Raw genomic sequence first — 15,003 nt, 5'->3', positions numbered from 1 at the left:
GTTTAAACTCTATCATTTCCCTTTGGTGTACAATCAGAATGTATGATGGGAACACTGCTCGCCAAAAAGCTTTTTCTCACAGCCTGGACACTCCCTCCAAAGACGCCATTATGATGAGTCGCTGTTTTGGTACAGAAGCTGTTTTTTGCAACATAGCTTCTCATAAATATCAAAATTCAATACTTCTACTTGCCGTTTTTGGGGAGTTTTCATCCTTCTCCATATCTTTTATACACTTTGATGATTATTATTTACTCATTTTGGATCCAATGTGTATTTTAGACTTTATTAATCTCAGTAAGTAAAAAGCTTCTGTAGCAGCTGATACGTTCAAGAGACGAGAGCCAACACTCCATCGTAATTAGTTTATTCAAAAAAACACAACTTTCATCAATGTCCACATCATGTGCCTTTGCATCTGTACATATTTTTCCTTCTTGCATTTCAAACAATTCCCGAATCGTCAAAAGGAAATCAGAAGTGTCAGTATTTACAGCACACCAGGAAATCTAAAAATAATACAGTGGTATTTTTCCCCACTTTTAACAGTCAGTAACTCACATTAGCAGATCCCGCTTTTCGAAAGACAAATGGAAGAATGTTGGAATGAGAGGTTTTAGTTGTTGGGAGGTTTATTTTTTAATAGTATTCCACACAGTTTCCACACAGACATCAGAGGTGCTGGTTTCAGTCACAGTGGGGAATCTGCATCTGAGAAGCCGTCACTGTATCTCGATTTCCGAGCGTTTGAACGTACGGTGTCACATCAGGGACAAAAACAGGATGGAATCCAACAGAGGATTGTCTTTTCATTCTGTGCCTGTTTGTCAGATGTGGCATACAGTATACAGCAGCGAACACAGAGTACTGAAGCTACAAATCTGGAAATTGCTACCACTGTAGATGGCGCGATGCGTCTTCCCCTCCGTTATTCATTCAAACAGTCCATCCCATCTCTGTAGAAAAGATTTCTTAATATTCATCCCAGACATCACCAAGTTCTCCCAAGCTATTAACATTTAGATTATTGCTTGCTCAAGCATAAACAGCCAGCGATGATCACATTTCCTCTGTGAAATCCCCTCCGTTAATAAAAGACTAAAGTACTATTACAGTATACACAGGGTAAAGTGTATTTTACTCTACAACTCTCATACAGTATATGCAATACTTCTAATTTCTCACAGACATACTGTGGATAGATCACAATACAAAAAGATTTAATTGTGGGAATGACATTCAATTTAAAGTATTATTGTTGATTCTCCAAGCCACCAAATTCTGAAACTGAAGTCCTGAGAGGAAAATGCAGAGTGATATGTGGGTGGGCAATTGATTATACTTGCATTCAATACCAAGTCTAATTTTCTTTCAACAGGCTTTGGATTGTGGCTTCAAGCCGACATTAAGATTTACTGGAAATTTGCTTTACTCGAGTTTCTTTGTTTACCTACAAGTGTTGCATGTTGATCTGCGCTTTCACCATCCCGCTATGGAATTTGCCACGTTTGCAGCTCGGTTCAAAAGTTGAAATCATATAAAACCAGAGTAATTGTGCAATGAACTTAATGGGAAGAACCGCAAATCCTGTTTGTGCGAAGCTTGTGTCGGAAATAGATGCAGGCTTTTGTTGTAGTCCAATTCTAATGAGAAAGAAAAGCAAAAGATTTGCTCTGATGGCGCTTAAACCAGTCTTGGGCCTACATCATCAGTAGGAGGGTGACTCTTTCATCTTATCGTTATGGTACAGTGGGTGCTCTGGCCTTGAGCGGGGCTTTGTCTCTGCCTCAGTGTCTGGAAACCAGATTGGCTGTGGTAAATGAGAATCCTCCAGACGAGCTGGCATGTAGTCTATAGGCTTGTCCTCTCCCCTTTCACTTGTTGATTCTCCGCTCGCATATCTGAAGGCAGCAGCTCTTCCATGGCTCCTAGAGACGTACTGTGGCAGGGGGTGAGGGAGAGGATGCCAAGTGGGTCCAGGGATGAGCTAAGAGAAATTTCCAAAGGATGCTGCAGAGAGAGGAGAAAAAAAAAAAGAGAGAGAGGGGCGGGCATATAATTATGATTCAAATGGATAGAAAAAGGCGAGGTGAAAGTTCCCACACATCATTTCCTTTTGTTAAAGCAGTAAATGGTCAAAAACATTGTGTTGCTTGATGCACCGTGGAGTCGTGCAGTCATGGGTGCCAAGCCTCTGTTGCCTCGAAAAATACAAACATCTTACTCACAAGGCTTTGCAAAGCCAAAGTATTGATTCAACAACTTTATCAATGCCCAAGGGCCATTCGGTTTCAATCAGCGGTCATGTGAAAAAAAAAGAGAGAGCGAGAGAAAAAAAAAAAAGAAACAATCACAATCTGTCATACACTGAGATGCCTGTCAGAAACTACAAATTAGCTTTGGGAAGCAGAGCATCAATATAGAGCAAGATGAAGTCGATAAACATGTATAAAGGGGTCCTCAGGTGTACAATGCCTGCCTTGTGTCATGAGCGGCAATAACAAATCTGAAGGACATTTTTCTCATGAAGGGGGAAGGAAATGAATTCCCGAAGATATCAGGCCAAATTCTTCACTTTTACTTTTACTTACTGTAGTCTGGTTTATTCCCCTGGACCCCTGTTTTTTTTTTTTCAGTGGTGCCTCAGGTCAGTCAGATGGACCCCAATAATCTTGAAACAGAGTGGGCTTATAATTATGTGTATTAAGTAACCGTCACGCTGACCTTTGATCACAATGCATCAAACTCAGCTTTAACCAGTAATTTAGAACAAATCACAAATAAGCATGAAAATAATGACACTAGGTAGTGGAAAAGTACACTGATATAACAATATAAGATGGTAATTATAAAGAGACATTAAAGGACAACTTCTTTAAATTAGGGTAGTTAATGAGATTCGATTTCCAAAATGTCTAAGGTTAGATATCACCATCAGTAACAAGCCTTTTTTCTCAACATCATTATCTCTTTTTCGAAACAACAGATGCAACCAGGTGGTTTTTGTGACACAGAGCCAGCTCGTTCTATCCTGAAACGACTCGAGTGGCGATGGAAAGGCAGACTTTTTGATCACATGCTGTTGGCATTTCAGCTCTAAGCCCCCCCCCCCTCCTCCCGGTAGCCAGCGAACGTGCACCACCTGTCCCTGGACACAGACAGATGTAACATGGCACCGGCGTGAACCTGAACCAGGGAAAAGAGAGGCAGACAGGATGGAAAGCCGCTGATATGACTAGAGGCTCCCACAGACAAAGAGGAGAATCGCTTCACCGATAGAAATTCTTTTAAATGAGTTCCCAGCGGAGCCGAGGTGCTGCAGAGCAGAGGCAGATGGATGGAGGGGGATGAGCGGGAATCAGGCAAAATTCGGGATGAGTGAAAATGACATGTTCCTCCTTCTTCTCTGTCAGTCACGGTGTGAGTTTTATTCATATTTTAATTCAGACTTACAGTTCAGCCGGCAGGCACCACATGCAGCTCAGAGTGAAGCTCTGCAAGGACGTCCAACATCGCAGACGTGCTTCAGAGTTTAAAAGGCTACAGAGAGTCTCCCACTGCAACCAGAGTCGATGACTAAATATTTCTGGAGTGGGAAAATCAGGTGTTTCTTGAAGCTTTTTTTTTTCTGTGTCAAAATATTGACTTTAAAGTAATTACCTAAGATATTTATACACAGCAGATGGCTGCACACAAACACACAGAGCACATGATATGTTAAGGACAAAAGATCCACTGACAGTTTATTGTAAAGTTATACCAACAACCAGCAGCAAAAAGAAGACGGAGGGCAGATCCCCCGCTGGGCTCTGATCTGAATCCTTCATCCAAAGGTTTCTACATGTTACAAGCCTTGCACGGTTCAGCCTGCCCCCTGGAGAGCTGCAGCTCTGCAGGAGAGACATGAAGCTCACCCTGAAACCTTTCAGTCTAACATGCAAAAAAAAAACCAAAACAAAACCACATGAAATACTGTAAATGTATGAAAACAAAATGAGAGACTGCAGCATAAATATTATGACGCAAAAAGCTTTACCAAGCATGGCAGGGTTTCAAGAACACATAAACAGCAGACTGCAGCTCAGCTGGATGGGAGCATACTGTATATGCATTTGCATTTAACTTTGATGCACTGATTTAAATCTCTCCCTTCCTACAGCTGAAGGGGCCACGTCGCCGTGCACGGAGCTTGAAAAGGCTCGAAAAGTAGATGCTGAAAGTTTGTTTGTGCCTTGCTTTTAGTTGCACTTCATTCTAAAAGATTGCAGGCTTGAAATTATTCCCCCGTTGAAGGTTATATGAAGGGCAAGGAGGCTGAACTAAGATTGAAGGTGAAATAAGACCCAGCATGTCCAAGGTCCTGATGGTGAGGGACACGGCTGACACAGAGAGACAACGAAGGTAATTTAGAGTCAACAATAAACCTAACAAGAGTATGTTTGGATTGTGGGAGCATGCTGCGTAAGGCACATCCAGGAGAGGTGAAGAGCCCTGCTTCATTTTGCTTTTTACTTTTATTGACTGAAGTGTTAATCAGCATCCTCTTTTTTTTGCGCGCAAAATTAAATAGAAGCTCGTCCAATTTGCAATCGCTTCAATTTTGGAGCAAATGAGTGTAAAACAAATATGCAGTGATTCGGAGCACAAAGCATCAGATCGATTCAAAGACAAGCTGAGCGCTTGTAAACACAATTCTCATAATCATGTTTCCATTCATGCACACTGTGGTAGAAGTAACACAGTAAATAAGCCAGTGAGAAGAAAAACCTTGCAAAGCACATTCTTAGAAGTGGAAAAAAGCATGAAACTCTTCTGTTCACCCAGGAAAAGAAAGTCTTTCCAGGCTTTGAAGAGATCACGCGCTCCTCACAGCCCGAGGACAGGCTCCCGGTACGGAAAACAAAGCGCCAAACCAAAGAAGTCACCACAGTTAACCTCAAAAACACATTCTGACATCTTAGTCTGGCTCTCCCATGACAGAGGCAGACTTGCAAAAGACAGATTATGAGAGGAAATTTCGCTGCTGTAGCAGTGAAAGTCTCATCTTTACATTTAAACTCTTGCAATGCAAGTCCTGCGTTGGATCTCTGTCAGTGTCTAGTTAAACTCAAGACAACCCTGAGGACATTACAAGAGTTTCTTTTTTTTTTTTTGTTTTGGTCATACTTCAGTAAGCTCCCCTCCACAGTCATGTAAGAATTAATGGGAGATTTTTGACAGGCTGAGTAGTCCTGGTGAGCGAGCTGACCTTTATGTGTAAAATTGATGGAGTGCCCTTTAGCATCAGTTTAATTCTGTTTTTCCAATCCTGATGCTGATATCATTCCATTTTCTAATCATAAGGCCAATAAAGCATAAAAAACTTTTTTTTCTTAAATACATCTTTCCACATCATTATGGTGGTGGCTTTTCCCTGTGGAGTTTGCATGGATACTCCTGAGTGTGAGTGTGTGTGAGACGGTGTGTCCCCCTTTCTGTTTTTGGACTCTGCCTTTCCTCATAGGCAGCTGGGATCGCCTCCAGACCTCCCGAGGCTCTTAAGTTGGATTTAAAAGATGAATGGACATAGTATACAGACCCCATGACACAAAAGATATAAATTCGCCTTCAGTCAGACACATATTTTTCCGAGAGTCATCATAAATTCTTTGTCTGTAGTTATTATGTAGAGAACAACATTTTCGACAATAAATTGCAACAGAAGTAATGCGATTCTGTGTGGTGTGTGAAACGCTATTACAGTGCTCTGAGCAAGTGAGCCTGCTCCAGACAGATTAACTCAGAGTGGAAAAGTAGGGCCCTGTAGCCAGGGAATAAAACTGCTATAAAACCGGACTTTCTTTCACTCTGTGTGTCCCTTCATTAACCTTTCTACCCATCTCGTTTCTTTATCTGGGATCTGCCAATTTCGTCTGCTCAACATCTCACCTCCAATCACAGCTCGCTGTACTCCTTTTTATTGCACACAGGTCTTTCTTTGTCCGTATTCAAATCCACCCTCTGGTATTTAGGGAGCGCTTGTCTTTCCTTTTAATTCCACACCACGACACACGGTTGGATGCCACTTGTCAGGTGGAGACGGAGGAGAAAGCCTGAGAGAGGAGAGCCTTTTACAAACCTGCTGTGAAACAATGTGAGAACCACGTGCCACCAGGGCTAATATGAGAGAAAGACTCGCATCAGATTCACCTTATTTGTATTTTCATCGCCCCCTCCTAAAAGTTATTGTGGGATCAATATTAAATTTTTGGTAAATCTATTGGAGATGAATCCGAGCTGACAGACGGTATGACGGCTCCACTAAATCACATCAGAATTGCAAGTGTATTGGGGAGAATTATTCAGGGGGAATGGTAAGTGTGTGTGTGTGTGTGTGTGTGTGTGTAGGGTTGCCTTTTTCTGTCCTGCCTCCTTCCATTTCATCATCACCACGTCTCTCCACACTTATCACCTCCATCAACAGCAGCACCCTCAACGTCATATCTTCTTACCCTCATCAGCCGTTCTCTATTTTTTCCTATACTGTGGAAATGTCACAGTGGCGTCGGCAGCTCCGTGAGCGTGAGCCTCCCGTCAATCCAATAAGGCACATATTTCACTAAAAACCATAACGTTTATTCCTGCTGGTGGAGAGAAAGACAACAAAAAGTATGGAGTATTTATAATCTGAGCCATGACTGTCTGCACGACATTTCATGGCAAGTCATGCATTCATTCTTGAGATATTTCATTTTGGGGGTAAAGTGGTGAGCACAGCAACAAAGTGACAGACTCGGAGCTCTGTGGCTAACACTCTGAGATATGCGGCGCTTCTGTGGCTGTGATGCTGACAATAAACCACAAAGTACTCACTTATAGTCTGACACAAGGCTGTTTCTCTGTCGCTATCTAATAAAGGCACAACAACATAAAATAGCATGACTATGAACACACTGCATCAGGTGTTTTTTTGGGGGGGCGGGAGAAAGTTGATGCCGGTGGCTGCCTGAAGTCGATGGCAGTGTAAGCTGCTGTAGATAATCACAAGGGCGTCATTGAACAATAAACTGTAAAAGTTGCACCAGCACCTTGAACCTTCCTCACTCTCCTCATCATCACACTCCCTATTTCACAGAAAACACTGAAGCCTGCCCCATTATCACTTCTCCCAAAGGTTCCCACCTCGTCCTCCACTCATCACCTCCGAATATCCTCCAACCCCGCGAAGCTCAGGTGTTTTATGAGGCCACCAAATTAGCTTGGCCTTATAGCCCGGAGTCAGCGCCTGCTGGACTGGGAAATTACATTTACATTGCTCAGTTAATAGAAGTGGCCAACAGCAATTTAATTCTTCCTCCTTAACAGACACTTGCATTAATGAATTTTCAAATTTAATTCAGCTTTCTTGATTGGCAAAAAATTACATTGAAAGCACCTTTCGTATGATGTAACTGCAAAGTGTGAGCTAAAAGTGACGTATTGATACGATCAACCGATATGAGAACGACATCAATCATCTGAGCCTTCATTTAAATACGAGTTTAGTGCAGTACAAAAGAGACTCAGTGACATGGTTTTGTCAATCCCTAGTAACCTAGTGCTTAAATTCATTACCATCCAACCCAGAAGGACTTTCATTCGATAGTGTTTTCTGTAATTAACTTGCAGTCCAGTTCAGTCCTGCACATATTAGCTCGTCTTCCTCTGGCACATTTTGTCCTCTAATAACAATAATTGCATTTGGTGTTCTCAATCACTCTTTCCTGATAAATTACAAAGCCATACCTTTTCAGATTGACATTATAAAGATATCTTTTTAATCTTTAGTTTAAACCATTTCATGTTTTGTTGTCAAATGACTCAAGTTATATTGATTTCAAATTTAATGGTCATCTTACGCTCATGGGGGACTTTAAACATCCTAGTATGTGGCTTCACTGATATTAGGAGATAAATCCTTCTTTATCTAGTTTGTATTTTCCTGAATCCACACAGTCAACATCACAATGGCACACAATTGGTTAAAAAAACCCCAACAAGCCTAAAATATAGGTAGATTCGATTTTTTAATATTGGACGAAAAGTTGGTGAAAACATGCTCGTATTATGTGTTTTTATGACTGTTTTCATGATGTTTCTCCATTTTTGCTTGTTGATTTTATAATGGAAAGTGTCTTTGGGTGTCTTAAAAAGTGCTAAAAGTGTTGTTGTTGTTGTTGTGTGCTAAAATGATCAATTATAAAACATGTGGAATAAATATATGTGGAAATAAGTGGAAGTTTAATTGTTTGAATTCAATTATGAGGAAAACTAACTTCTCTGTTGTATTCTCTTTTTCAGATCCATCTGCACATTTTTAAATGTCTTACTTCAAAGCAGCAGAGGGGCAGATGTATGATGATGCACAAAACATTATATTATTGACAGAATTACGTCTGATGGAAATGTGAGACTGTGAGATTGGAGAGCTACAAGGACCTCCTCACAGAGCGTGAGTGCTGATTGTAAGAGTCCTCGACTCATAATGATCAGTTCATGGCCAAAAAAACTCAAGTCTGATTTGACAGCTTGTATGTAAAGTAAGACTGCTCTGATTTGATTTATTCATGTATTTCTTTATTTTACACACAAACCTCCGAACTGCTTTTTTGCTGGGAAAAAAAAGGAACAAGCTTGTTTCTCTCCCGTCTCTGCTGCAGAGCTCCTCTCCTTGGCTCATTGTGCTCAGCCAGGATGCTGCTTCTACTGAATATAGGTCATGATCTTGAAGATTATATTGCCCAAAGGAAAACCTGAGAGAAATAGTAGCAAGTTTGGCTTTGAATACAAAATCATGAAAAAGGGGGGGGAAAGACCACAGCTCTTCACAGTATCATTAAATGCGTCTTTTTGAGGATTAAAGACTTTAATAAAGTTCAGTTGTGAACGTTGCTTCTTCTGACATTTAAAAGCAATAATTTCTTCCCAAACTTGTAAGAATAATATCTTTTCAAAACAGTGGACTTGGAATCGAGTTTTAAACCATTTTCTTGACCCATAACCATCAGTTCAGCAGGAAGACGCTTACCCAGTCACATCGCCTCGATTCAAGTCAGCGGTGACTGACTGAGCTGGTTTATTGATGGCTGGATAATAAAAGTGTTTACTGAAGCCATCATACAGAGGCAGTGCAGCAAATCAAGAAGTCCCATCAATAAAAAAACCCCATGCCTTAAAAAACTGCTCTTGTACGCTGAACTCCACGTATGTCACAGCATGGCCTCACTCTGCCTTTACCCAATCGATGCAATCCAAACTCTTCTCTCCGTGCTCCTCGATGTCCTCGCCTTTCACTGAAATGCACACAAAGGTCTAAAACATAAACAGCTACTTACTTCTACTAAGGAGCTGCAGGTTGCGCACTTCTTCCCTGACCTGGAGCTGGAGGACTTGTTGGAGGACTTCTTGTCTCAGTGTCTCCTGGACGATTCCCATCCTCTCCAGCTTTTCTCCATTCAAACGCAGCAGTGCTCGACCTGTCAGGAGGAGTGAATGGGTGAAGTTGTTTACCCCCAAAACTACAAAAATGATCTTAATACCAAAACAGTGTGTCATTTAATTCAACTATTATCAATTCATTCATGAACAAACTGATAAACACAAAAAGCATGAATGACGAGTCCGGGGTTCCCGCATGCACCTGAGTACAGAGAAGCTTTACTACTTTTGATAAGAGCCGACAGGTTTCAGCTTTCCTCCCCCGTTATGCAGACATTGGCACTCACCTTTAGAAAGCTGTTCATCAATTACTGCAAGCTACCGAGTATGCACGTGTGTAATTTATTCTCTAGCAGGCCGTTGTTCACGTTTGATTTATTCAGTTTTGAACTTCTAAGTGTCGGCAGTATTATCGGACACAAAGCTAGAATCATTTCATACTGTCACCCATTTTCGTCTGTTTGAGATGTATTCTCTTATCTAGGTTTGGGTGGGTATCACCCACCAAACCCTGCGTTGTGGCAGATCGCAGATTCATTATTTTGTAGAAGTCTGAAAAATAGTCTGACGCATCTCAATATAGTATAAAATGTGTTTGAGTTCAAAACATGCTGCGGGTGTTTATGAGTCTGTTTTTTTTCAACACAAGGTTTAATCATGTAGCTACTAGATTCAGCAGATTTATTTCGATTTTATGGCAGAAGATTGTCTTATGTGCAATAAATGAGTGCTTCTGCCCTTTTTTGGGGGGAGAACTTCAACTTTCGATATGTAGGAATTCTTCTTTTTGGCGGTAATGAAAGGTTCATGTCAATGTGTGACACTGAGGAAGTCCTGGTGTCCACTGTAATGACTAGTAGATGGACACACTGCTCAATTTCTCCGCTTAAAGGTATTTCTGGAATTTATTCTCCGATCTTTCAGTTGTGAGAATTATGCCTGTGGATACGAGCTGACAGGACTGCAGTGTGTGGTCTAATTTATGCTTTCACTTGTAGATTGACATTCTAATTTACCTAAATGGGTAAGGTGTTTATTTTCCAGTTAGCAGTGATGCCCTCCAGTTGGTCGCATTAAAAGAGCTGGCACAGCGAGCATTACTCAGGCTGGTTGTTTTCTGTGGCCGGGTTTTACTACAGAGTTTTACAGTTAACCCTGAGGACACCACGCACGCACGCACGCACGCACGCACGCACGCACGCACGCACGCACGCACGCACGCACACACGCACACACCATTACCCACAGTAAACAGCTTTTAGTCAAACAAACAGGGACCGGTATAGAAAAAACAAACGTGGAGGTGCATGTAGACACACAGGTTTGGTTAGGAGAGCTATGTCCTTCACCAGAGTGGAAAGAAGAAGAATCCATCATACCTGCAGGAGCTCTGCACGACACCCAAATCATAATTAGACTCATTACTCATGCAGCTCCCTCTCCATATCACATTCCACTCATTCCCATTTCTTTGTCCTGAACACCAGCACTTCCTCTGTATCTCTGGATTTTTCCGTATCAGTGCTGTTCTGTACTGGAAAAGTCTTCCAGGTAATGTATGCATGCCAGTATTACAGTGTACTTCATCCAAAGACTGAACACTCCCATCGCTTTGTTTCTCCCAGTCTTCCTCTTCCACTATAAACCCTGTTAATTGTTCTTTTATTTACCCACAGCAGCTTGAAGTCCATCTGTGGGATGAGAGAGGCAGGAGTGGAAGAAGAAAGAGAAAAGAGAGGGGGGCAAGCAAGCGGAAAATGAAAAGAGAATTTGAGTCTTACGTCCTCTGTTCTCCCATGAAATATAAATACCTTTAATAGAAGGTCAGTCTGCATTATAACAGGCTTTATGGCGGAGAACATATTTCTGAGCGTGATGGAGCTACAGTAGACTGATGTAGTTCTGCTGTGACCCTCAGAGGATCTAGGTCTGACTAAGTGCTTCAAAAGCCTTCTGTTAAAACAAAAGTCCCAAACCACATTTACTTTAATAGCTTAAAGTGGGATTTCTTTCAGCCAGGCATATGTCACACAGATTAATGTGTGCATTGTTGGTCTGTAACCCAACTATACTTTTTATTCTTCACTACACGGTTGTGTAAAAGCACCCCAAAAATAAAAATGTATCGGGCCATGAACACTGAGCTGCATGAGGGTAAGCCTAGCATTAGCTGTGTTTCAAGCGGCTTACGTCTACTTTTGATCTTCAGTCAGCATTTTTTTCATCGATTAATTCAAACCCTCTCCCCCAAAAAAAGAAAGCATTGTTTGACAAGCTCAGGGAGCTTTGTGCTTGTAGTCCTGATATATGCTGTGAGGCCTTTTTGCAGATGTGAGAGGTGAGAAAGAGTTACTGGCCCACAACATGCACATTATCCGAAAATACAGACATTAATTGTGCTTTCTCGACAGCCATATAGGTAAATTACAAAGCAATAACCTTTATATCTCCTTTATATCTAAGTGTGCGTGTGCGTGCGTGCGTGTGTGCGTGCGTGCGTGGGTGGGATCTAGAAGAAAACGGTGGACAAAAAGAAGCATTCTTCACTTTAAGTGATGAAAATTTTGACAATGAGAAGTTCTAAATCCAGTTTCTCTGATCGTAGAAAATAACTTTCCACCATCTTCACGGATACAACATTGAACAAAAGTCTTTAGTTAAAAATCCTTTGTTACAGTTGAATGATGGTTGTTTTCTGTGAAGCTGACAGGCTGCTGAACATTATATCTGAAAGGCGCAATTATTATGCCTTTTTTCCTCACGTCTCGGCTGTCTCAGATATGATATATAGCTCTAATGCAAAACAGACAGGACAAATGAGGACAGAACTGTCGGGCATTATGTGCCTCATATCCAGACGGACTTTAATAAAACACACAACAGCGACCTGTGGGCGTGGCTCCACTCACAGGGTGACAAATCCATGACAAACCAGTTAGCTTTTATCACAGCTGAATGGTTAGTGTGGTTATCTGGTGTGTGTGCGTGTGTGTGGGTGTGTGTGTGTGTGTGTGCACAGGTTGTTTAAAGGTAGATTATTCGCTTCTCCTCAGAGTCCAGGTGCTCCGTGTTTTATAGAACACTGAGTCAAATAACCCAATTTGTGTGAGCACGGCTGTCTTGGGGATACAACAACAATCATTTTCGATTCATTTTGTGCACGGTTCCTCCCTTCTATTCAGTAGACACACACATGCACACACACACACTTCCCTACAAGTGCACACACTCGTCAACCTCTTCACCCCATCTCCACTAAAGCCCTCCAGTGTGTGCTTGCCAACAGCCGAACCGGCGTGTCCTAGAAAAACCAGTGCCCTTGCTCAGTGTGTGTGTGTGTGTGTGTGTGCGTGTGTGTGTGTGTGTACAAATGAGACAAAGCAGATGAATGGAGCTCAAATCAATTCCCCTCAGACAGACTTAATACAGCTCCTAATAATTGCCTGCAGATAGGGAAAGTATGCTGTCAAAGGGAGGAAAGAGACACAAAAACAAAGGCTGTTTCAATGCAGATCACTTCTCTCAATTTGGCTTCAAAATAAATTGCTTATTAACAATGTCTTTGGGCAAATGGGAAGCGGTTCTGCCTTGGCCCTTGGACAATAATGACTCTTAAAGCAGCCTGAAAAGATAAAGACTTCCTTATAAACCGACAACCTCTAGTGTAAACCTTTGAGAGTGCAGCAGTCCAGGTCCCCGAAGGCTTACATGCAGCGTGACAGGCTTGTATAAACAATGTCACCAAGGTTAAGTGTGTAGCCTTATGGCCAAATTTGATGTTTAACCATTAGTCATTTTACTTTTGGAGTATGCTTCCTGTTCCCCTGTATCTCCATCCTATCTGCACTATCCATCATTTACATCTGGGGTAAACGTGTGCCCTGAAATTAGACATACTATCTTGATAAGGAAAATGGAATGCTAATGGGGTTGTAAATATAGCAGAAACCACAATTCAATCCAGCCTGTAACACCACAGTTGGATGTGGTCTATCTCATTTTGATCTCAATCAGTAAATGGAATGTGTGAATCCTGCAGCCATAACAGGCGAAAGGAGCAACACACGCACGCACACACACACACACACACACACACACACACACACACACACACACACACACACACACACACACACACACACACACACACACACACACACACACACACACACACACACACACACACACAGAGGGCAGCCGGTATCAGTTAACTGACTCCAAACCTGCTGGCCTCCAGTAGTATTTATACGTGGGAAGAATGCAGCGAATAAATAATGCGCAGAATAAAAATCACCTCGTGTGACTGATCGACATCAGGAGTCATTTATTCAGAGAGCTCATCTGGATTCAGATCAGATTCTTAAAGCAAGGGTAAAACGGCTTCTGTCACTAAATCACATGCACGTCTTCCACGGTGGCAGAGGAAGTACTCAGATCCTTGACTTTAAACGACATCCGTCTAACTTCAAAATGGGGAAATGATTGATTTTAAAAGAAGACATTATGTGACTATCTCACTGTCTCTTGCACTCGGCCCGACTTTTTCCTTCACTTTGAAGAAAGAAGTGGAGACCGCTCGCTTGAGGTGACTAATTTTAAATATATCAGCTGTTGTGTAATAACTGCTTTTTACTAAACAAGCTACAAAAACGAGAGAGCAGTTTATTCGCATTTTGGAACTATTTGATTATCTATAATGACATTATATTTTCACTATCATAAACTGCTACAGTCGACCCCGATTAGCAAAAGAAGCACGTAGTCACCGTCAAACTAGGAAATCCAGAGTTTTAACATCCAAATCTTAATGTGGTTTTTACCGGTATCATCAGCATATAAACTTAGTCAAAGCAATCAGTTCTGAAGTGTACATTACAGTGTACACGTTTGACAGTATAGCCTCTGACTTTGTATATTTTGAACTTTCAATGATTTCATTCTCAACTTTCATATTATATTGGACATGTCCCCTTGGTTTCTCTGTTCTCTTCAACATCTGGTTTTTCTTTTTTATAGGGACTTCTGTAATAAATCCATCTATGATACACAGAGTGATGGGTGGTAAATGTACACAAGAATTGAAATCTCTCTAAACCAATGATAATTGAGGGCAGAAAACAAATGACGAGCTTATTTACTATCACAGGCCCTTCAGACATTGTTCAGTGAAAGAACGAGTCATGAGTGAATTACTGATGGTCTATGTCATGCTGTTCCACTGATTTAAATATGACAGTAACTGCTATTTCTGATGGTATTTGGCCAACAAATATACTGTATATAAATGTGTGATAAGATATGTGTCTATATATATTTTTTATCACGCAAAAAATCCCTTGTAAAATCCAGAGACACAGTGGAGGCTGCACTGATCAGCTCAGACAGCTTGTTCCACCCTGACTGAGAGACGGAGAAGGACACATTTACTTGTGGGTCGTTGGACTAATGTGATACAGACACAGAGTTCATCTCTTGACTGTGTGTGCAGACCGACATCCTTCAAAAAGGAAAAAAAAGAAGCCAGACACGTTGCGTGTAGACCATTTA

At 41.5% G+C, this 15,003-nt stretch overlaps 1 protein-coding gene across 2 annotated transcripts in view; it reads right to left on the bottom strand.

Annotated features, from left to right (window-relative positions):
- Positions 1-352: 352 nt before the first annotated feature.
- The window catches only part of LOC308113006 (sterile alpha motif domain-containing protein 10-like), a 48,599-nt gene continuing 33,948 nt past the window's right edge, over positions 353-15,003 (bottom strand). For both annotated transcript variants that reach the window (XM_080468881.1, XM_080468880.1), the window contains exons 4-5: positions 9,354-9,494; positions 353-2,010 (exon numbers count right to left, since the gene is read on the bottom strand). In XM_080468881.1, coding sequence (XP_080325007.1) covers positions 1,988-2,010; positions 9,354-9,494 — 164 coding nt within the window. In that variant the 3' untranslated portion in view covers positions 353-1,987. The remainder of the gene's footprint in view (positions 2,011-9,353; positions 9,495-15,003) is intronic.

The sequence above is a fragment of the Lipophrys pholis genome (assembly GCF_963383615.2).
Source record: "Lipophrys pholis genome assembly, chromosome: 8".
In the NCBI taxonomy this organism is placed as follows: domain Eukaryota; kingdom Metazoa; phylum Chordata; class Actinopteri; order Blenniiformes; family Blenniidae; genus Lipophrys; species Lipophrys pholis.
This window is presented reverse-complemented; position numbering and strand designations above follow the sequence as displayed.